A 24,536-nucleotide genomic window follows, 5' to 3' on the forward strand; every position below is an offset into this window, starting at 1 on the left:
GCAACAACGGGGGAAATGAAACGCCACACACCGGCGACAACAAGAGGACGGACCACCACGCGCTGGACGCAGTCCCCGGGCGCAGGGACACAATCCGCGGGCTCTGTGGCACCCAACAACGGGGAAAGGAAACGCCACATGCCAGCGACAACTACAGGACAGCTGTCGTTAGGAAAAAAGAACCCATCCACCCCCAGGACCGACCTTCCCTACATGGATTTTTGGCTTTTCAATACTATTCGCTACTGGAATCTTGTGGTTATCACAAAATAGGCTTCCCATTTAAATGCATGACTTTAAAATGTAATCAACACACAAAAATAATGACATTAACTTGACTTGTACACGAATCAATAGATCAAATAATGTGACCATTTCACGTTATGCCGTAAGACTGGGATGAAAAAAAATGACACAGCAGTGTTTAGCTTCTAGTTCTGTGTGTAATGCTGATGCTGAAGACAGATTTTTGGAACAATGCAGAGTCCAAAGTAACATTGCAGTGCCACTTTTCAGACGTCCAAGGTGAAACTTTATTATTCTAATGTGTGGAGGACATATGAAAATGTGACATTAAAATTCCTACTGCAGTGTGTGTCTCCAGAGCACCGCGCCGCCACCTGTCTCTCTCTGGAGCCTGTCGCTCATCAGTTTCAGTGGGTTCAAGTCAGAGTTAAAGCTTTATTCCGTAACTTTTTTATATTAATGACTATCCATTACAATCAAGCCATTGCCAAATGAGTTGATACAAAACTAATTATGACTTATAATTAAGACTTTCAGCTCCACACAACCCTCTGTATTTCTCTGTATGGCTATTTTTAGAAGATTGTCTCATCAGGCGACTTTTGGAGTGAAGATAATGACCTCTTTTGAACAGTCCATCATGTTTTTTTTTAAATCACATGATGAATGGCTTGGTTTTTTGGGGGAGACAGACTCCTTCTGAGGACGGTCTTGAACAAATACAATCCAGCAGGGCCCGATATCAAACGGATGGACTGCAGTCCTTGGTCAGCTCCTCGTGTAACTGCCTGTTGCCGGGGTTCATGAATCCAGATTCATGACTGGTGGCTCCACATCCGCTCTGTAACCTCGACTTCATCAGATCCCATTAACTGCTCCACTTTGCCTACACATTTCCATAAATGATACTAAAGAACAAATAGGAAAGTGGATTTCTCCTTAGCCACTTTCCCTGTTCCTCACCCTGGCTCTGGAGGATCCCGCCCTCTCATCAATCAAGGACTGGTAAAGTCTTACCGGGGTCATAGTCTATTTTCACAGTAGAGCCCGACCAATAGGATCTTTAAGGCAGTTACCAATATGTATAACAAAAAAAAGAAATCCAGAAATGCGTAACACATAAACAGATTTCCCTAACATTAGTTATTTGTAGTTATTCAATGCGCACACAAACAGACACACACATACACACAAACGCGCACACATAGTCGTGGTATCATCTGTCATTTTGTTTAGGAGAGACTTCTGAATCAAGATTGTTTTCATAGGCGTGTGAATAAAATGAGACATGTCAATAGGCTTTGGTGGCTTTTGGTAGACTTCATATATTATAAGGATGATGAAGCCCCCCCCCCCCCTTAAATGATATCTGACAGGAGCAAAAAGAACAGATTTGAAGTTTGACCGCAACTGAAGGAGCTTGTGCCACAATCTGGTTGGTTTAACATTAAGAGTATTATGGGAATAACTGGAATTGTTGGGTCTTTGTAAATTATATTCTTTACTTTACTTTAATTCTGTAAAGTGTCTTGAGATATCTCTTACTGTGAATTGATACTATTAATACAAATGAATTGAACAAGAGAGTGTGAGAGAGAGAGAGAGAGAGAGAGAGTTGTGAATGAATAAAGCATAAAGATAGTCTTCCTGATTTAATTTACGCTGAGCTTCATTAGGCCAGGATTAAAAGTCATTAATGTTCTTGATATAATCTGCCATAAACACTCCTGTGGTTATAGATCTGATTTACAGCAGTCATCTACAGTATATCTATCTTTCATGAGGGGATGATGAGTAACATGAATAATGACTTTCTAGACAAAAAAAAAAACGGCTAGTCTACACTACATTCCGAGATAGGAGAAAAACGTGCTCTGGTTTATTGGCATTTCTTTAAACCAATCACAATAATCCTGGGGCGGGAATAAGCGCCGGGTGGAGCCATGGTGCCTCTGCTCTATGAGGAACTTGTTTTGGAGTAACATGTGTACGTTCAAAATGTGTAGTACAACAAAAACATATTGTTTTTTTTTTTTTTTTATAAAACCACTCTATCTTTCCATTTGTGTGCATCGATGTCCACAAAAGGCTTGTTACTAACCTAGCTCTGGGGAGTCATTCCCCGGAGTCCTTATGTTCTTTTTCCCCCAGCATGTTTCCTCGGATCAGGGAGGCTCCAAAATCACGTTTGCAGCTGTCGCCATGGTCCCGCTACATGTTCTGCGATGCCATGTTACATCCTGCCACGATCTGCTGTGCCTTGTAATACCGCACAGTGCCCTGCTATGCCATGAACTACTACAAAGAACTACTAGAAACTACTATTTTTTGTGACTGTTATTGCCACTCTTCATTTTAACCCCAACCGGTAGTCAGACACCGCCTACCAAGAGCCTGGGGCTATCCGAGGTTTCTGCCTAAATGGAAGTTTTTCCTCGCCACTGTTGCTTGCTCTGGAGGAAACTACTAGAAATGTTGGGTCCATTGAGTGACTAGTCTAGAGTCTAGACCGTACTCAATCTGTGAAGTGTCTCGAGATAACTCTTGTTATGAATTGATCCTATAAATAAAATTAAAATGAATTGAATTGAATGTAAACCTATTCTGGTACAACCTGAAAATACAACTATGAACCTGAAAATTAGCATAACATGAGCGCTTTAATGTTATGCCTTCATAACGATCCTTCTTTTGTGGCTTGTAAAAATGCACATCTTAACTTAATATTACTGCAAAACTGAACTCCAAGCTTTCGGAATAATATCAGTCTGATTGCTTCCCTCATGAATTTAAACTGCCCAATTGTTTCCGCACAGCTGCAGAATTATTGTGAAGGAACACAAACACAAAGAAGTGGACCTCTCAGGACGTATTTCCGCTCCTTCGTTTCACTGTGATAAACAGCGTGAGTCAGACCTTGCCCCAGGCATTGAAACAAACGACATGTGGAGAGAAGTCACGGACAACTATTATGGGTATGATGAACAGTGGGTGGGCTCCCTGAGGAATAAGCATCTGAAGGACAACGTATTGGTTTCAGAGAGCCATCGGTTCTGTTTCTCTTTCAAATGCCTCTCTTTCATTAATCCAGCTGTTGTCAATATAAATAAATGGACTTTATTAATATATTGTATTTCTAGTCTCAACGACTGCTCAAAAAGCTTTTACATAGTACAGGAACCATTCAACCACCTGTTCTCACTCCGAAAACGTGAAATAGGGACGTTTGGACAGTGGCTGTCCGCGTCTAATGTGGCAAAAAAAAAAACCTTTGGTGTGTGTGTAGAAAGTACAGGGGAGAGCAGCATCTAGACAGGGTTTAGCAAGTAGTATGTAAGGGGGAAATTCCTCATAGAGAGGTTGGGGGGGGTCAAACACAGGACTTTCACCCAGAATGACGCCAATTGTCCCCAATTGAAGGTAAAGCGTGATATGACGCTAAAGGAGACTTTTAACGTCAGTATCAATGACAAAGCATCCGTATTTTACGAGATGGGAGTGACAATGTGTTGAATTTACACACATTCTCGCCAAGGCTGCTGTACAAGGTGCCACCTGCTCACCAGAAACACACACACATTCCCACTCAGTGTCTTGCCCAAGGACACTTCGAAATTGGGATTGAACTATCAACTACCAACTACCAACCGCCAGGCGAGCGCTCTACTATCGAGCCACAGCCATCCCATTGCTAATGTAATATGGTGGACTGTGTCATGTTTTCTGTCAATCACTCATTCCCTCCATCTGTCCGTCCCTCTCTTTTGCTCGGATCTCTATCTTAATAGCAATTTGCTTTGGAAATATTACAGCATGTATCAGTCATGATATCTGTTTATTTGTCATCCATCCTTCACCTTTATACTATTTATCCATCAACTTTAATTCCTCAAGTAATAATATAGACACATGTATTTGTGTCGGCCATGTTATAATTCTGTTGATCCATATTTTTTTAAATTATAACATTTGTCCACTAAATCGGTCATTGGTCAATTTTCAGTGCTTCTTCATTTTATTCCCTTAATTTTTTTACATTTCCAAAAAGACAGGCTCAGCTTCTTTGCTGTTTTAATCTTGCAGTAGGTAAACACTGGGGAGCCGTAATGTGCATGAAATTTTCATCTTTTTGACCACTACCACACTTTAGCGAGCATTTTAGACTGGGAGTGCTTGGATTTGCATCCAGCTCTCGCCCGAGGAAGTACTGTGGAGGGATGGAGGAAGAGTCATCTCCTAGGCAAAGCACCATTACTGTCTAACAGCAGGTCAGATTCCAGGCAGCTACATCTTCCTTTTAATGTGCTGACATCCACATTACCCTCATGTTGGCTTAAAACACCCAGGGCCAAGCCAATTAATTAAACCAACAGTGGGAAGAGTAGCACACAGAGCCCAGTTTGGCTTGTAGCAGGTTCAACACAGCGGAAATGACTGCTTTCTTCTTGATATTTACACACTTAGAGCCCTATTTTAACAATCTAAGCACATGTCGGGAAGCTTTGAAAAAAGGGTCCGTGCGCTGGGCGCATGGTTCAAACGATTTGTACTTAGTGTCTTCATTAATACCTAGGAGTGTTTTGGGCGTTAACATGCTATCAACCAATCAGCTTGACCTCTTCCATTCCCTTTAAAAGCCAAGCGCGTTTGTTCTTAGGCACATTGCTATTATGATGGAGGATCTGCACCGTCATATTTCTATGGGTAATCTTTTGCATGTGTGTGTGCTGCTGTGCGTCCCTGTGTGTGTAACAAGCAAAGTGTGCACGCTGTGAATAAGCCTAAGAGCATTTTACTAATGCGCTGGTAAAAAAACAATGAAATCCTGTGTTACTGACTTTAGACCAGGTTTTTGTCGCGCTCACTTCCCGCTGCCTCAAGATAATACACCGTGCCGGATGCAAGACAGGGCCTTGCAGTATATCATAGAACATTTTTATTGGTTTAAAATCGCAATAATATCGTATTGTGGCATAAGTACCGTGATGATATCTTATCGGGAGGCATCTGGTGATTCCCACCCCCATTTACTAATGCACTTCAATAAACCTAAGGGAGGCTGAGAAAGAGACAGATTAAAAAAAACAAAAATCAAAAATCAAGCTACAGAGGCCAACATATCCTAACTTTTAGTCCCTGATATCTATCTTGCTCCAAAGTCACTGGATCCTACATTTATAATGCCACTCAAACTGGGTTTAGTTTGGCCTTTCCTGCACATCAGCACCTTTCAAGCTCCATGCCCAAAGTTTGTTAGGTCCAGAACTAATTTTGAAGTCTTGAGCCAAAAACTGTAAAGTTCTAACCTTTGTTCCAACTTCTAATTTTTCCTAATTTTAAATGATGTCCCCAAAAGGAAACTTTGTCAACATCTGCTCTGTTCGTTCATATCACTTCAATTTTATTGCTGCAAAATGGGATTGTCAAGCAGACAAACTGACCAACATACGTAGAATAAAAGATCAATACTTGGTGCCTGTGTACCGATACATTATTGCCATGGAAAATATTGCAATACTATGCTGTATTGATTTTTTCTCCACTGCTAACACTAAATATTTGGAGAACCTTCTTACAAAAATCTCCTCATTTGCAGGATGTCATGTCATTTGTGCGCCTGTATAACTGTCCCTGTTTGCCAAAAGTATGCTTTTAAAATGGTAATGAGGTGTTTCAGGGTTTATGAAAACATTGCCCAGTGTAGTTACAGCAATAATAACTACATTTACAACACACATTGCTTCTTTTCTTCTTTTTTTAAACATATTGCATGACAGCTATTAAAGAAGTACATGAAAGTAGCCCAAAACAAAGACATCATATGGAACAAGTTCAGATTTGTTCTCTGGAGACTGCCAAGGAACATCCTGAAAATTAGGAAATTACTGAGGGAAGTAGCTGAATAAGTTTTTTACAGAAACACTGCTGGAATGGATTGACCCATTAAAGGTCCCATGGTATGATTGGTGATAGGTATAAACCGAGCCCTGGGTATCCTGCTTTGCCTTTGAGAAAATTAAAGCTCAGATGGGCCAATCTGGAATCTTCCCCTTATGATGTCAGCAGGGGCAAGGTTACCTCCCCTTTCTCTGCTTTGGCACACCCAGAGAATTTGGCCCACCCATGAGAGAGATACATCATGGCTTTCAAACAATCAAAGTGGCAGTTGGTCAAGGCCACACCCCCAGCCTCCACCTTGCTCCCCCCTCTCTCCCCCTCAAAAGCTACAGACTCAGAAATGGCACATACTAAGGAAAGCTCATTGCTGGACTGGCTCTAGTGGCTTTAATTATGCACCAAGGCTGAATTTTGGGAAAGTGACTTCAGATACAGTATTAGGAGACCACTAAGGTCTATACAAAAGCATCCAAAGAGCACCATGTCATCGGACCTTTAAATATTATCTAATTAGAGCCAGCTTGAACTCAGGTATACTCAGAACTCAGAATAATACAGGCCTTTGTGTTTGCTAATATAAGTGAACAACAGCCATGGGAAAACCAAGCACTGTCGATCAATACTACAATGAAATTGTAAATTTGCTGATCAGTTTGCCCCCCCCCCCCAGCTAAAATTTAACTTTGCACATACGTGCCTTCATGTATAGTGTTAACGGTACAGTTAACAATTAACAATGCAAAAGTAGAATTACACATCCAAATTTAATTGAAGTCTTGAATGCACTGAATTTATACTTTGTGTAAAAGTTACACATACTAAAATCAGAACGAGAGTATGAACCAGGAGGATAGAGAACCACAGCGTAATGATGTGACGAAGCTAATTAAATGATCTACTTATTAAAGAAGGAGTGCATCCTAGGCACAGTTCTACCTGTTAGGATTATGCTTGGAGAAACAGTTAAATAAAGCACAACAAACTCACTTCCTTTCTTTTCTTTCTGAGGGCACAATTAGGAGACACAACAGGATACCAATAAAGACCACGATCTCCAATAATGCAGCAGGCTTTATTGCTATTGATGTTAATGTTGATCCTGAAAGGTCAGCAACAACAACAAAAAAGTGCTGTTTTTCTGCTTTAAGTTTTCACCAGTGGCACACACTCACATTTTCTAGCCATGCTGGCTGTATTGATGTCGATTAGTTGTGGGCGGATTGATCCAAATATCGATAATATCGATAATACCGGTGTAATGAGATCCTTACTTTAGTTTTAGTTTGCACCGCTGTGGTTTCATCAAAGACGCGGCCGTGCTGTCTGTGTCTTAGAAACTGCTGCTGCCTTCAATTGCCGCTCCTGTCACAGCGCAGAGCGGGCACACTTTGCTCCCCCCGGCTTGTGAGTTGATTTTGTACCGTCACCTGACTCAGCGGCGCCGGGCAAACGAGTAGCTGCGGCGGCGTCCAGCACCACACAGACACAGGCAACACTGAGACTGTAACAAGCAAAACTAATTTACACAAGCAAATGAAAATTCTGTCCTGGGTTTTGACGTATTAATAATCCAAGGGAAAAAAAATCAGAAAAATATTTAGAGTGCCCATTTTATGACAAATAAAATCACTTTTTTCTGGGATTTGGGGTGATATTTTGTGTCTCTGGTTCTTCCACATGCATCCAAACTTGGAAAAAAAACTATCCATGCTGTTTTGAGTTAGATCCGGTTTCTGAATGTCCTCTGCCTTCAGTCTCCAGGTGAGCTGTTCAACATCTGCACGGCTTTCTACGTCACTACTTGCATCTCGCATTATACTCTAGGCAGAAAAGAGAAAAGGAAAGACATGGTGGCTAACCGTAGCATGCTAGCGCTAGCATGCTAGCTCGTTCTCAATGACATACCACTGCTACAACCAGTGATGGGAATAATGGCATTATAAAAAAACTGTGTTACTAACTGCGTTACTTTTTTCAGTAACGAGTAATCTAATTGAATACTCTGCCCATCTTAATAACGCTATTACCATTACTGCCAAAAAATGCAGCGCGTTACTATAATTGAAGGTGTTTTTTTTCATCAGCACTGTCCACTTGATCTCTGAGCCGAGAGGCAAAGACTTTTTTTCTTCCTTGGTTAGTGGGCCGTGCACGAGACAAGCGCATAAATGCTGACGCTTGGCTGAGGTTGAGTAAAATCTCATGGTAAGCCAATCAGAGTTAAAGTTGGGCGGGTGTTCATGAGCACGCATAGTCGGACACACAACAAACAGCACAAGCGAGTCAGTCAACGAGAGACAGATATGGAGTTATGAAATCAAGGGGGGGGGGTATCTTTTCCTGCTAAAGATTTCCCACCGTGGTAAAACACAGGCCCTATGTCTCTAGAGTGGCTACTCGCGCTGAAGCTAATCACTGTCACTTTCTCACTTCTCACCTCACTATATCCCACACACACACAAACACGCAAAAGTATAAACATCAGGCCACTTACGTTATTTGCACTACAAAGAGTGTATATATCTGTAATTTATTTTTGCTCTAGTGCTTAACAAGTATTATTTACTTTTGCCCAGTTTTGGCCTGTTAAAGGGCAATAAATATTAATAGTCATAATAATAATAATAATAAAACATCTATGTTGTTATTTGTATCGATCCACTAGACATACAGTCAAGCCCGAAATTATTCCTGACTTAAAGTTAACTCAAGCAGCAAGTATTTTCTTGATGTGAAATTACACAGGCGTCTCCCAGAAGATAAGACGATGTACAAGAGGCATCATTGTGGAGAAAGGGGAGGTAATTTTGCCCCTTATGACCTCATAAGGCGTGTCCATGTTTCCGGTCCTGTACAATTTAACTTCAGATTCAGACAGACAGAGACAGTAACCAGAGACCAGAGAGAGAATTTCTGTTTACTTTTGCCAAGCAACCAGGAGCAGGCTAGGCTCACTCATGGTACGCCCATCAAGCGAGTGCATGTTGCTGTCTTTAGTAGCTAATGTGACTGTAGCGTAAAGGGTGATTTTTGTCTCGCTATCTAACACTGATCGCTACCTCTTTAAAAAATATTGTTACAATGGAGTCTAATCTCTAAAGACTTTGTACATTTCATACTTTGGTTAGGGTATTTACAATAAATCCTTTCCTATTTGCAAGGAAGTGTCTCCTGAATGAAATGTTATTGTCTTTGTCCTGCAATAGGTCTGTCACTCCCCAATGTGAGTCGAGAGAAGATGTTAGTTGCGCATGCTCAGATTTAAACGGTTTACGATATAACTTTCATACTGAAATTGATGAAACAACAGAAAATGGGAATCATTTCAAAAAAGTTTTATATATCTATATATAGCTATCTATATCTCTATGATTGTTTGATTGCTAACGTTAGCTCCAAACACCATTCAAATGACAGCCTTTGTGTTGTTTGATTGCTAGCTTGTAGCAAAGCTAGCAGTCATTTCAAAAACGTTGTAGCTATCTATGATAGTTTGACTGCTAACGTTAGCTCAAAACGCCTTTCAGCTGACAGCCTTGCTGTGTTAGATGCTAACTTGTAGCCAGCAGTGAACCAACTTGGTAAAGTAGATCAATTTTCACTTTATTTACATTACAGACGTCTCGCGTTAGCATTGTTTACTCTACTTGTTGCAAAGTGACGCATCTGCACTCAATTTACATTTGGGAATGACAAGTTCTTCATTATGTGTGAAATGTTTTTAAAGCGCCAATTTTATGCTCATTTTCAGGTTCATAATTGTATTTTGAGGTTGTACCAGAATAGGTTTACATGGTTTCATTTTCAAAAAACACCATATTGTTGTTGTTGCAGATCCTGTTTTCACCCTGTGTGTTTAGATCTCTGTTTTAGCTACAGAGTGAGACACCTTACTTCTATAATATCTTTGTTGGGAGCTGCACATGCTCAGTATCTCGGTAAGACAAATCAGCTAGATAACTCTTTCTCCAACTTTGGTCAGTCCAAGCCAGGATTAGCTGGGAGACTTCTACTAGACGAGGGCCACTTGTGGAATACCTGCAGAACTGGGACCGGAAGTAGTTTTTTTTGGAGATTAGGGTCAACTAGTGTGTGTTCTAGCAGTGTTTTGCCAATGAGAACGAGCTAGCATGCAAGACGACGGCTCCTGTCTATCATTGAGATCACTCCTTTTAGTTACATATGGTGTGGGCAAATTATGGGCTGACCTGGCTTCATTCCTCATTCTCCATGCATGAAGCTATTTCAAAACACACACAGTCACTCTATCATGGTGTGAATATCAGAAGGCGATTAAACGCCCAGTGAGTTTAATGTCCTGCTGGGGCAGCTTGTTTCACACACCGACTTCATTGAATCTCATCACACAAACCCCAGCGCTTCACTCCTCCGGCTAACAAGCCATCGGAGCACCATCTGTGGCTGTTAAAATATGTATTGCTACTTTGTTGTCGTTTAGTACCACCTCCATAATGGACGGTGAGCTGTCTGCAGCGGTGGGGAAAGAGATGTGGAGCTCGGTTTGATCCCTGCGGCTGGGATCCCTGTAACTCCGCAGTCTTATTATGCAGCTGTGGTTTATGGTTTGTGATGAGTGTGCTGCTGGGTCAGGGAGGAGCGACATGAACAGATAGACACGGACAATATATAAGTGTTGATTGTGTTTAGTAAAATTCTATGTTGAAGCTTTGGCAACATTGTTATTGAAACTGCCACGCCAATAAACACCTTTGAATTGGACCAATGTACCTGAATTGACAAAGGGGGGAGGGGGAGTACAATGGAAAACAGAAACCAGAGATGAAAAATTAGAGAAAATATTGCAACTAAAAGCTGCTCCGGGTGCCCGGTTGGACAATTGGTAGAGCGGGTGCCCATAACTCCAGGGCCCGGGGTTCAACTCCGACCTGCGGCCCTTTGCTGCATGTCATTCCCCCTCTCTCTCCGCTTTCATTTCTTCAGCTGTTCTGTCAATGAAGGCCTAAAAATGCCCCAAATAAAATCCACAACAAAATATAAAATGAAAGTTAGGCCGACAGAAAACTAAGCTTATCAGCCTTTTTTTAAATTAAATATCCAAAACTGATCAGTCAGTGTTATTCCGTCTCTGTTATGATGAAAGCACTTTCTCTATGACTACAGTGAACAGCACAAGAAACAAATTGAGCATCAGTTCTGGAAGGCAAGATGCTGCTAACCGTTATTGCCAACAACACGGTTGCATCAGCTGGTCGGCATCAACTGGTCTGCATCAGCTGGTCTGCATCAGCTGGTCATCGCCACACGCTGCTACTTAAAGCTGCTTTAGTGGCTCCTAACTGCTGCTGCTGCATCTATGCTGCTCACCTCATCCCCTGCTATACTGTGTGACATTTTATTCTTCTTCGTCATTGTTGCCGCTCTGTTAATATGTGAGAATAGTTTAGCTCTCCCAGTCTTAAACTGTGTCAGCGTCCCCTGATGCTGCTGCTGCTGCTCTGTCATGCTGCCCGGGAAAGGTCAGGGGACTCCTCTGAACGGAGCCATAATTTAATTTGTAATTTATTCAATAAAGTTACTTAAAGCATTTTTATTGTCTGCATTGTTCTTGACTTTAATGGACCTGACCAAACTGTCGAGCGCGCAGATAGAACACTGAATAGACATGCTGGGTAAACCTGCTTTAAAGAGCGGCAAAACCCTGAAACCCTGAATATTTGTCATCAGTCTGAGCATCAGTGGAGCATTTCAGTGTTCCAATGAAGTTTAAATACTGTTTCACAGGATTTTACACTCTGACAGGAAAACAACTAAGGGGGAACTCGTTGCAGTTGCACATAAGGAGGGGATGACAGAAACATCAAATCACCTGAAGCCGAGAGAAACAGAGCAGGAGGAGAGAGGACAAGGAATGAGGATGTGTAGCCAAGAAACAGGAGGGAGGGGAAGGTAAAGAACATGAATTAGGGAGGAAAAAAGCCAGCAACACAGCAGCAGCTCTCTGATCCAGCAGGAGGGTAGAAAGGCAAGTGGAGGTGAGTCTGAAAGAGACAGCAAGCATGGAGGAAGAACAGAGAAAGGAAGGAAGGAAAACTACAGATCTGTTCTAACTGCCGACCTTACATCACGTCTTATCTTATCTGTCCAACTGTGGAAGACGCAAATCCGCCTTGTGTCTTACAGCCGACCGCCTTCCCCATTAAACTGCAGCAGACATCAACGATCGCTGCTCAAATGGCTTTGTGTGGCATTTTCATGATGATGTGTGAGTGTTAGAGCCAGTATGTCACAGAGAGTTCTAGATGGATGGGTGCTAAACAGATTAACACTTGGAGGAAGCCAGAAAGAGTTGGTGGATGTTGGTATCATGGTAGAGGGTCTCTGGCTGAGAAAAGGCAGCAAATACAAAACCAACAAAGACTAACTACAGAAAATAAGAACCAAAGGGAGAATTGGGTGGCATGTCAATAACTCGTGAAAGAGAACAGTTGTGTGAAGGGATGGGGAACTCGTACAGCCGTCTGCTTCAATCGCATGCAAACATGTCTCATTACACACTGAGCATCATCTCCATCTCTAGTCCCCCTTCAACCAGATTCTCTCCATCTCCTGATTGGATATCTTCTGTCCCTCTCTATCTTTTGGATAGTCTTAGCCTTAGTCTTGGTTCAGTTACTTCACACTTCATCATCATGTCATCAAAACACAATTTCAGAAAGTACGATGTTCATATGTAGGACACAGAAAATGGGTAACCCCAAATAAGCTACTAAAATCTTTTTGGAGCAGGCCCGATAACATGAAAGGACCCATGACATGGTGCTTTTTGGATCCTTTTATATAGACCCTAGTGATCCCCTAATACTGTATCTGAAGTCTCTTTTATATAGACCTTAGTGGTCCCCTAATACTGTATCTGAAGTATCTTTTATATAGACCTTAGTGGTCCCCTAATACTGTATGTGAAGTACCTTTTATAAAGACCTTAGTGGTCCCCTAATATTGTATCTGAAGTCACTTTCCCAAAATTCAGCCTTGGTGCAGAATTACAGCCACTAGAGCCAGTCCCACAATGAGCTTTCCTTAGTATGTGCCATTTCTGAGTCTGCAGCTTTTGTGGAGGGGGGGGGCAAGATGGAGGCTGGGGGAGTGTGGCCTTGACCAACTGCCATGTTGCTCGTTTGAAAGCCATGATGTCTCTCTCTCTCATGGGTGGGCCAAATTCTTCGGGCATGCAACTCAGAGAAAGGGGAGGTAACCTTGCCCCTTATGACCTCATAAGGAGCAAGATTCCAGATCTGAGCTTTCATTTTCTCAAAGGCAGAGCAGGATACCCAGGGCTCAGTTTACACCTATCACCATTTCTAGCCAGTGGGGGACCATAGCCAGCCTGGGGGAACTCATATTAATGTTCCTCATAAAGTGAGATTTTCATGCCATGGGACGTTTAAACATACAACAGAGAACTAGGGCTGCACAATACATTGCGATTTTTCCCCCGTCATCGCGATATAAAATGGTGAAATGTACACATGCAAAAGGCTGCAACACATCGCAAAAGACACTCAGAGATTTTGTGTTAATTGAAAGAAAATATCAGTAGAAAACTGCAATTTATATGTAACTGTCATTCTTTTCTTTTTAGTGTTGCCTCTTATATCAGTGTTCAAATTGTGCAATAAAGGAATGTTAGAAATGATTTTTCTTTTATTCGTTGAATTTTAGCAGAATACTGCAAGACTGAGTACACTTTAAAATGTATAGCAAGTAATAGTGTTATCGTGTTATTTAACAAAGTTTGGGCGTATTTCATATTTTCCTCCCATCACGCAGCCCTAAAGTGAATGTACCGATTCCAATAAACTCAATTCACAATGGACACAACTCACACAAATACCACAAAAATACAGCCTCTATGGCAGGGGAATAGACATGCCCGCACATATGTTGCATATTCACAGAGGTCAGATAGTCACACCTCCAACCTCTCGGTCGCTCACTAACTAATTGTAATTTAATAAAATAAACAATATAAATTATAAGTAAATTAAATGAACCTCTCTAACATTAATCTGCATAGGCTACAGCCTCTTTCTCACACACACACACACACACACACACGCCTATCGCACTCTGGCTGCTCTCTGGAGTGTGTGAGCCCAACCGCGGCTCAGTCCCAGCGTGCTCACCATGCTGCACTGAGCGCCAAATGAACCGGAAAACAAAGCGATGGTGTTGTTTTTACGCACGAAACATGGAACATGGCTTCTGACACGTTTGGGTGACAATTAGCCTTATTGTTTGTATCTGGCTCAGAGACAGAATGCGTCTTTGAGCTTTTTGTCCAAAGCAACAGCATCCATCGAAAGCTCCGCACCAGGGTATGTGTTCATTTAACATTGGAAATACAAAACAGCTGATTTAACAGTGAAAAGGGGGACCATCTGGATAGCAAAGTCCTTTGAAGAGCCTGGTGAGCTATAACTGCCGTCCACTGTCAAAACTGATTTACTTGACATAAATAAAGAAAATGAAATCATCAGCACTCACGTCTAACTTTCTCCTTTACAACCGAGCTCTGATGTGTAACGGATACGCGGCGCACAATCCCGCAGCCTTCTTACACATCCCCGTACTTTATCCAAACTAACATAACAAGTACACGAGACAAACAGCTCATCATCGCCGCCACAAATCAGAAGCCTTTTTTTCCAGGGAGTATGACAGAAGAATAAAGCCCCATTCAAAGGGGCCCACTCCGGCTCTGCGCTGCTTGGACTCGCTCCGTCTCCTCCGGGGAAAGTAAAAAGAAAAAAAAAGAAAAGCACAGCCATCTCACCTTCTCCGGTTGTCCCGTACGAGTTGGAGAGAAGCAGGGCGACCTGAGCGATAATCCCAGCAAGTCTGTTAGTCCCGGGATCCATGATGAGGAGCAGGCGAGAGGACGCAGTTGTGCTGCTGCTGGAGGAGAGAGGCGACCGAGCTCTTCTCTCCAGCTCCAAGAGAGATCTCCTCTAGCCCGACGGAATGAAGACAGGAGAGGAGAGAGAGAGGGGGCGAGAGACGGGGAGAGAGAGAGAGAGGAGGCGAGAGAGGGGGAGAGAGAGAGAGGTCAGTGAAGTGTGTTGTCTGTCTGGCCAAACCAGAATGCGCGAACGCTCTCTTTCTCACACACACACACACACACACACACACACACACACACACACACACACACACACACACACACACACACACACATGCAGTTAGAAAAAAGTTGTTCTTCGCAATGATGAGTACATTTGATAGTTTCTCATTCAAGGGAATGGGAAGGTGTGTCCAAACGTTTGACTGGTACTGTACTTTTAAAAAAATATATAATTTATGTGAAATTTGAATTCAGGACTTTTACTCATTGTATTTTTATTTTTACTTAAAGGAGCTGTACTCCACATTAAGAAAAGGAGCAGCTAAAGAATATTTGCTCTGTAAATATGTATTGGAATAATGGTAGATTGGTATCGCAAGACTAGGTCGCAAATTAATTCTAGAAATTATTTTGGACTCTTTCAGTACATTTTTCATGTCCAAGGGACATCATCCGTGTTACAGACCAACATGCCTCTGGGGGTAATCAAATAGACCTACAACCAATCAGAGCAACGATACGGCATAGGTCAGAGCGACACGTGCAAGTTGGGAACGTGTTTGGTTTAGTGTTTGAGGATTGAAAAATTGTCCGCCCGGTCACAAACTCCAGCCCAACAGTACACTAAAATGCATTTGTGAAAAACAGTTGAGGCAAGATCACAACACCTTAGTTTGACAGTTTGACCTGAGGTACGTAACCCTGGTGTGCTGCCCTGGATGGGAATGCTTCCACTACGGCCTAGTTGTGTTTTTGAGTTGGAGGTATGGCTGTGTTATATGGAGAAAATCAAATATCATGACATTCTTGAACGTATACCCTGATGTCGATATTGCTACTTTATTGTATTGTTGACTATTGGTGCTTTCACAAAATGTTATTTACACAATGAGATATTTGTTAAATATTCTCCAGAATTTATTGAAAAAGTAAATAATAGAACAGGCTGGTATGTTCAGAAAATTACATCCCTTTACTGTAATGCAGCTTGTAAAACCACGTAAGGACAACACTTAACATATTACGTTATCAAAAATCTAAGACAATATCTAGTCTCAAATTGCAATATCGATACAACATTGATATATTGCCCAGCCCGAGTTGGAGGTATCGGTAATTTCTGGCAGCTGTGATACCTCCCATGTGGTCAAATAAACTATAGAAATGCTGATGCAGTTTATTAAGCAATTCAAAACGCAAAACGTATTTCATTAACCAAACTGTTAAAGAACCAAAACGGTTGGGGCGGCCTCTAGCTCACCCAGCTAGAGCGTTGCTGCATGTCATCCCCCATCTCTCTCCCCCTTTTCAGTCTGTCCTCTATAATAAAGGGAAACAAATCCCCCCAAAAATATTTAAAAAAAAAGAACCAAACAGGTAGAACAACAACAGAAGCTAATTTAGTGTTGCTGCAGTGGGGCAACCCGTTCTACAAAGTCATGACAAACTTTTGCATGTATTTCCCATTTGGCCACATGACATGTGCCATCTGGCCAATGTCGAGATATTTCACTGGATAACAGAAAACTGACGAAGTGAGTCAAGGATTCCTCCTTTAGTCGTTGAGGTATTTCAGTCTGGACCAAAGTTATGCACCGACAAACATTGCCATCTTAATAGACCTGCCAGTGTGGCATGAAATTATTAAATACAAATGATGGGGAGCAAGAAAGTGTCAATCAAGTAGATAACTGTACAGTATAAGGAAGCAATGCATTCAGAAACGACTTGCTACTAAATTTTTTACTTGTCTTTATTGCTAGCTCCAAGCGGCGTTTTGCTAGGTACAAGGCTGCAGATTGTTGGGCATTTGGGACTTTATTAGATAGGACAGCTGAAAACTGATGTGGTCGAAATGAATCTTATTTTATTTAGATAGTGAAGGTGAGCTGGCAGGAGGGGTGCTGGGTCCGAAGCCGGCTGGGCTGGCAGAAAGGGGCGCTGAATAGCAGGTGCACTGATTGGAATTGGTGCTAGGTATGGGGAGAATCAACAGGGGGGCATGCCTAACTCCTGTGACATGCAGGGAACAGGAACACAGACAAAAAAAAACACACCAAACACACGGAAGGCATACACAATGAAGAAATAAAACAAAAACACATTCACACACACACACACACACACACCAAACTGTCACTGTGATTGTGATTGTCAAACTGTGATTGGCAAAGGTAAAATGTAAAAGCAATCATATCCAGCACATACTTTTCCTCAGAACAGGAGAGATAAAAGGTAGATAGAGGGCAGAATTGATATGAGTGACAGCAACATCGTTATGAAGTAGTCCTCATTATGTTTCAGATCAGATAGCAGAGGGAGTACACGCCTATACTGCCCTAGGGGTTTCAAAAATCGAGCACTGTAGAGATTGTTAGCTGTGAGCAGAAATAACTGTCTAGCTGACAAAGGCAGGTACAGTAGAGTGAAAGACGACAAACAGAAAGAGAAATAAGTAGGAGGCCGATTGCACAGACTCTACGGTAAATAACAAGAACCCAGAGTAGATACGAGGTGACGGACATGATCCTATCCAGGTCATGGGAGAATCAGAATGTCTAATTGTGTGATGGGAAATATAATGACAGGAAATCAAAATAAAATAGACCAGATGGGTAACAATGAATTTTCACTGGCAACCATCTTTGCCGTTAGACTGTATTTATGAGGATAGACAGTGAACCATTGCGGAGGACTGTGGGAATTCAAGCATCAAGTCATTTCAGATTTAGCAGCGAGGAGGAGGTGTCAAGTCTTCTTTATCAACACGTTATTCTCTTCCTCCGTCTCTCCTTGGTTGACTATATCAATCTACCTGTTTCTTTCCAGATTAAGAACATGTGGGATGGATTGCCTGTCCATTTTTACTGAGGACAGATGACAGATGAATTGAATCAGGGCCCGACATCTGACCCAAGGCTCAGTTGTAAGATGAAATGAGGCAAAACCAATCAGTAACACTTTATGATAACGGTACATCATCATCGTTATGAATTCATGCTTGACTTTATGCCTGAAAAAGCATGAATTCATTCATGTAGTACTTCATGAACTATCAGTAAGCTTTTACAGGTATCAATGGAAAGATAGACCAGGTCATCATTTTATTTCATGGACCACAAACATGATGGATTAACGACAAACAGTACACTAAAGTGTATTTCTGAAAACACTATATCAAAACCCCTTAGTTTGATTGTTTGGTCCTTACCTACTGGCCGTAAGCCTGGTGCAAAGAAGTAATGTTTAGTTAATAATGATGACAACACTACAATTCAGTTTTTACCAAAGAAGAAGACATGAACATCATCAATAAATCAGAAATCATGATGATTGAAATACCTTAAACCATGGTCTTTGTGAATACTCGATTGTGATTGACTGCAGGGTGTCCATAAAAAACTGTTATGCAGGACATCCACTAAAGGAGTTTAAGTGAAACTGACTGTTTACTGTTTTAAGTGAATGTGCTTTATTTAAACAAAAAGGAAATGTGGATTTGTTTTTCCTTATTTCCTTTTTACTTATCCTCTGAACACCACAAGATGGCGTTAACACACACGCTGCAGGAAGTACGTCATACTGCCCCTCTGGACCAAGGGGTTTAGTCTCTCTTCACAACTCGTAGCTCCTATGGCACCATTTTGATGCTAACAAGCATCACCTGCCGTTAGCACCCCATTGACTCCCATTCATTTTGACGTCACTTTGATGGCAAATAACTTTCCATGTGAAGCGTTTCAAGACTCTATTTGTCAGTTGTTTATTTCTAAAGAAACACAACAATGTATAAAAGGCTTACCAAGGCTTACATTATACCTTGATGTTGATGTTTAATATTTCAAATGTGGATTTGGGGTAATCTTGCACTTGAATTGTAGGTAACTATAGCAGCAATTCATATGCCCCATACTTAAATTATGGACAAACTGTTATGGTTTTGGAGTTTTTGTCTTATCTTCTTGTGGTAGTATGTTTTCCTGTCTTATTTTGGTAGCCTAGTTTTCTGTCATGTCTTGTCTCGTGTAAATCTTCCATCTTGTCTTGTTTTATGTTCTGTTTCCTGTTTTATTTTGATAGTCTGGTTTTATGTGCTGTCTTGTCTAGTTTTCCTCCTGTGATTGCCTGGTGTTTTCCACCTGTTTCCCAGCCCTTGTATCACCTGCCTCTTGTTACCTCGTTACCCTCTGTATTTAGTCTTTGTGTTCCCCTTGTCCTGTGTCAGATCATTGTGTGTTTTTGTCTCATGTTGTGTATTCCAGTGTGTTGGTCTTCCCTGTTTGTTGTAGTGTTCCTGTTTTTTTCTATTATTGTCTTGGACTTTATTTTGGACTAACATTTTTCCTGCCATTTCTATATTTTTATGTTATTAAATCATCATCAATGGGTCTGCCATTTTCCAAACTCATGACACAAACACACTTTCAAAAGTGGCAGAAAATTCAAACATAAGCTTTCTTTCCTTTGGTAAGTGGCCATGGAATAAGCATGGGAATGCACTCTCAGCATTCACACAAAACAAAGAAACACCACTGTGCTCTGCATCAAGGCTTCCATCCAATCTGGTATTTCCTTACATGGGGACGTCATGTATTACATTTTTGCTGACATAACTCATATTTTTCATAGTTGCCTGCATTAACAGTAATACCAGTGGCAAGAAACTAACGGCATGCAGCCCATTTATCATGCAGCTCACACAGCGGGGCCATGAAAACCTGAACACAACGGCTCTCTGTTACCTCAGATGCACACCCCTGTCTGGGGACAAGGGGTGTGACTGTGAGCCCACATTGGGGAGGAGCTCTTGGTATCATTCAGCAGGGTTTGTTCATTAAAAGAAAAAGCCGTGAAAACGGAGAGGAGGGGGGGAGGCGTGCAGAGAGAGTCAGCGGGGGAATCCCATAATGACAACCTACTGAGAGTATAGACAGCAGGGGAATCGAATGATAATATTACCTGTTGAGAACAAACACAGCGGGGGAATCAGACAGAAACTGGAGCCAGAGTCTGCAAGAAACAAGGGATCACACCGTGCACCAACACACACACACCGAATGAGCGTCACACATCTCGGTGGCCTGCAGACACACCGCACACTGAGAAAGCAGCTGGCTGTTTAATGCTCTAATCAGATGGGTGAGAGACTTTGAAACCATGTGAACCTGAGATGCATAACAGACGTTTTTAACAATCTCAATGAAGATTTCTCTATCTGCTTTGTTGCGTGTAGCTTCAAGGTGTTCCCCTGTTTCTCCCAAATACCCTCCAGTAAGTAAAAGTCTTCATGGTAAAGCAAAAAAAGTGCCTTTTTGTTATGTGGCTGTTGTAAACACTTTCATTGTTGGAAATGTCTTCACACAATCTTCAGCTTTACCCCCTAGGAAAAAGTAGAATGAATGCTATTTCGGTTTTGTTACAGGAAGATTACTAGTTGCTGCGTCTCAACGGTTTGATCAAATCTCTTGGCGTGAGCGAAAACTGGGCCACAGTAGGAATGTGGGCAAAGCAATTTCTTTCAATTCAAAGAGAAATGTGGTTCCCTTCGTAGCGGACTAAACTGTGCTTTTGCAGATATGTGTGTTGTTAACAGAAGGGGTTTTGTCACCATTAGGCTGAGCTTTTTTTTTTTTTATTTGTTGTTGCGATATTTCTCTCAACAGGACAACTTTGCCTTGCTCATCCAAGAGTAAGGCCAGTGTTCTCTGTAAGAAAAAGCTGCATTAGTGACTTGTGACTATTCACAAGGCATGAGTTGGCTTGTGGATTAGAGACGTCAGACATCAGACATCAGGTTCAGAAGGGTATATGCCATGAGCTTGGAGTGGTGACAGACAAGATGAGATCGCAGATACAGGCAGTGGAAGTACATTTGGTTCACAGAGTGTTGGCTCATCCGCAGAGACAGGGAGAGGAGCTCGGATTTCCAGAAGGAGTGAAAGGTTGTTGTTGCTGTTGAGCGTATGATTAGCATGTCTCCCTGTAATCCTGTATTCTATGAATTGTGGTCATAAACCGTCTATATACTCTATCATTTATATGTACAGTATGTATAGTTATATTATATTCAGTACATATCCAGCTGTAAATCTTACTCACAATACTTCATAGGACAAACCCATCTGTAAAATTCTGTTTATTATAGTATTGATTTCTATATTTATTCAGTACATATCCAATTCCTACACTTATGAACCATTGTGTATCCTGCACTTACTGCTATTGCACTTTTGGTTAGACCCAAACCGCATTTTGCTGCCTTGTACCTGTACCTGTGTTATGACAATAAAGTTGAATCTAATCTAATCTAATAATGCATTAGGGCTGAACAATATGGGGAAAAATGTGATTGCGATTTTTCTGCCAGATATTGTGATTACAATTCAATTGTTAACCCTTGTGTTGTCTTCTCGTCAACCATGAAATACACTTAATATTATTATTATCACTTTTTTTCTCACCTTTTTGTCACTTTTTCAATGTTGTTGGTGTTTTTAGCAAAGCTTTTTGACATTATTAATGTTGACATTAATAATGGACAACATGAGGGTTAAATAAAGTAATAAAACAGTCTTGAAACAATCTGTAATATGTAACCCTAGCAATATGTAGCCCCTTTCCGACCAGAGGGATTTTTGCAGTTCTTAGAACACAACATTCACAGAAACACTTTTATCTTGTGTTCAAACTGGACCAATTTGGGGATTATGAGGTTCTTCTAATTTTTGGTTATTGTTATAGTTTTGTTTTTGTTTTCACTTAATACATGGTACCAACACCAAATTGAATTATTTGCCTCTGTGTTGTTATTTATCTTTTCAACACCTCCATGAGACGAACTTTTGTCTTTTGTCCCAATTATACATCATAGCTATTTCTATCTGCTATATTACAACATATACCCCACGTATATGCTACACACAGTTCCTGTAACTCTTTCAGCTCCTACTTCAGGGAAAGGGGCTTTTACCTTTTGACCTAGGTCTACGTTTATTGGTCCAACGTATAAGTCACGCCATCTGTAAAAACCATGCAAGACATTCACTACTTGAATAATTAATTGTCTACGTGAACTACTATGAGATTAGACAGAATGCTGAGCTCCGAAAAGTCGACTGTTGCGGAGGATCATATAACGCTGGAGCCTTCGTCTTCTGTGTTTCTCTGTTAAGTACTCCAACCTGGTCTTGAAACGCAGCCGTTCCAACTCCGTAATGAGGATCCCGGCGAGGCAACAACAGGAACATTCCGATGGCCTTGACCATGCTGGTTTGTTGTTGTATGTGGTCTAGTGACAATGCTATAAAGACCATTGCCGTGCTTGCATCACTCTCTTACCCCTCCTACCAGTTCCTTTGGCCACTTGGCCAGTGTGAATGCTAATGGTAAAAATTGTTTTTAAGGGAGAGTAGTCAGTGGAAATGTATAGAAGTGGACTTTTCCTATAACTATGTTCCTGTAACTACTTGGTCGTAAAGAGTTATTCCAGCATGTATTTTCTGAAAGAAAAGTTGATATAATAACAAGAGGAATAAATAATGACAAACCAAATGTTACACCAAAAATTTACCACTTATTAATCGCGTTTCTCACAATTAGCTTTTCACATTCTTTTAAATTGCGATTTTGATTGGAAAACGATTAATTGTTCAGCCTTGATATATGTATCACCTAGTAGGATCTGTATTGGCAGGCAGCCAGATAGCTCAGTTGGTAGAGCAGCCATCCGCATATAGAGGTCTACAGAGGGTCTAGAGGGTTTGACTCTGACCTGCGGCCCTTTGCTGCATGTCATTCCACCTCTTTCTCCCCTTTTATATTTTCAGCTGTCCTGTCAAAAATACAGGCAAGACACATCTTTAAATAAAATTGTCTTGGCTGATACAGGATACAGTGATACAGTGTGTAACTGGTACCAGCACTGACTTCTATAAACCTTTTTATACGGAGGGCACTTCCTAGTATGACAAAGAACAGGTAGTAAATTAATGATGGCTTAGTTCCATTAAGTCGCATAAATTTCAATGTGCATTTCGGATTGCTGTCCCACTGTCATAGCTTAAGGCCAGGGCAATCCATCCAATACACACAAATGTCAACCTCATGGTGGCTGGAGGATAAGTCAGGGTAATCAGGATACACGGTCTAGGAAGTATAAACTGCCATACCAACATTGTGCCAATACATCTTGTAGGTGTTAAGTAACAGTGGTGGAAATTACATATGATTCAGTAATGTACTTAAGTACCAAATGCTGAGGTCCTCTGCACTTTACTAGAGTGTTTTCTTGTCATGCCACTTTCTACTTCTACTCCGCTACATTTCAGAGAGAAATATTTTTTCTAAATACTTTTTACACCACCACATTAATCTGACAGCTTTAGTTACTAGAAAAGATTTTTTCACACAGAACATGTAGTAGCTGAAATGATGAGACCATTAAACACAGTCTGGATCCTTTACATTTTCTACAATGGGAGGAGATTTCTGCATTGAGTACTTTTACCTTTAAGTACATTGTCCTGATGATTACTATAGTGTGGTATTAGTACTTTTACTTAAGTGAAGGAAATGTGAACGCTTCTTCCACCACTGTCATATACAATATGTAATAAATCATTAAAAACTATCATCTTTTTCAAGAGAATAGTCCAAGTGCTTCAGCTTACTTGCTTGCTAATCTCCTCTCCTATTTAGTTCTCCCGCCTGAAAAAACCCTGCTGCAGTTCTCCTACAAGAGGAAACTCATTTGACTTTTCAGGTTTCTGTAAATTAGTCCCTCTTAGTCCTCTGCTACTTGGTGAGAAGCTGCGGTTGATGGGTGTCGGTGCGTCCATAGTCTCCTGGATCACTGACTACCTGACAGACAGACCACAGTTTGTCCGCCTGGACCGTGTTCTGTCTGATGTGGTGGTGAGTGGTACGGGGGCCCCACAGGGGACTGTGCTGTCTCCTTTTTTGTTCACCTTATACACCTCAGACTTTCAGTACAACTCGGAGTCATGTCACCTACAGAAGTTTTCTGATGACTCTGCAGTTGTTGGGTGTATAAGGGATGGACAGGAGAGAGAGTACAGGGCACTGGTAGATGACTTTGTGGAGTGGTCTGGTAAGAACTGCCTGCTGCTGAACGTTGATAAGACCAGAGAGATGGTGATTGACTACAAGAGGAAGGGAACGCCTCCGCAGCCCCTTTGCATACTGGGAAGTGACGTGGACATGGTGGAGGATTTCAGATACCTGGGTGTCAACATCGACAGCAGGCTGAACTGGAAGGTCAACAGCA

General features: G+C 41.5%; 1 protein-coding gene and 1 long non-coding RNA gene across 2 annotated transcripts in view; one reads left to right on the plus strand and one right to left on the minus strand.

The window, feature by feature from the left end:
* Positions 1–15,061, minus strand: part of LOC117954135 (contactin-associated protein-like 4) — a 151,858-nt gene extending 136,797 nt beyond the window's left edge. Inside the window, exon 1 of the mRNA XM_034887670.1 lies at positions 14,963–15,061. Coding sequence (XP_034743561.1) covers positions 14,963–15,047 — 85 coding nt within the window. The 5' untranslated portion in view covers positions 15,048–15,061. The remainder of the gene's footprint in view (positions 1–14,962) is intronic.
* The window catches only part of LOC117954151, a 23,611-nt gene continuing 8,122 nt past the window's right edge, over positions 9,048–24,536 (plus strand). The window contains exon 1 of the long non-coding RNA XR_004658752.1: positions 9,048–9,160. This is a non-coding gene — a long non-coding RNA (uncharacterized LOC117954151). The remainder of the gene's footprint in view (positions 9,161–24,536) is intronic.

This window comes from Etheostoma cragini, chromosome 12 (assembly GCF_013103735.1).
Source record: "Etheostoma cragini isolate CJK2018 chromosome 12, CSU_Ecrag_1.0, whole genome shotgun sequence".
NCBI classification, from domain to species: Eukaryota; Metazoa; Chordata; class Actinopteri; order Perciformes; family Percidae; genus Etheostoma; species Etheostoma cragini.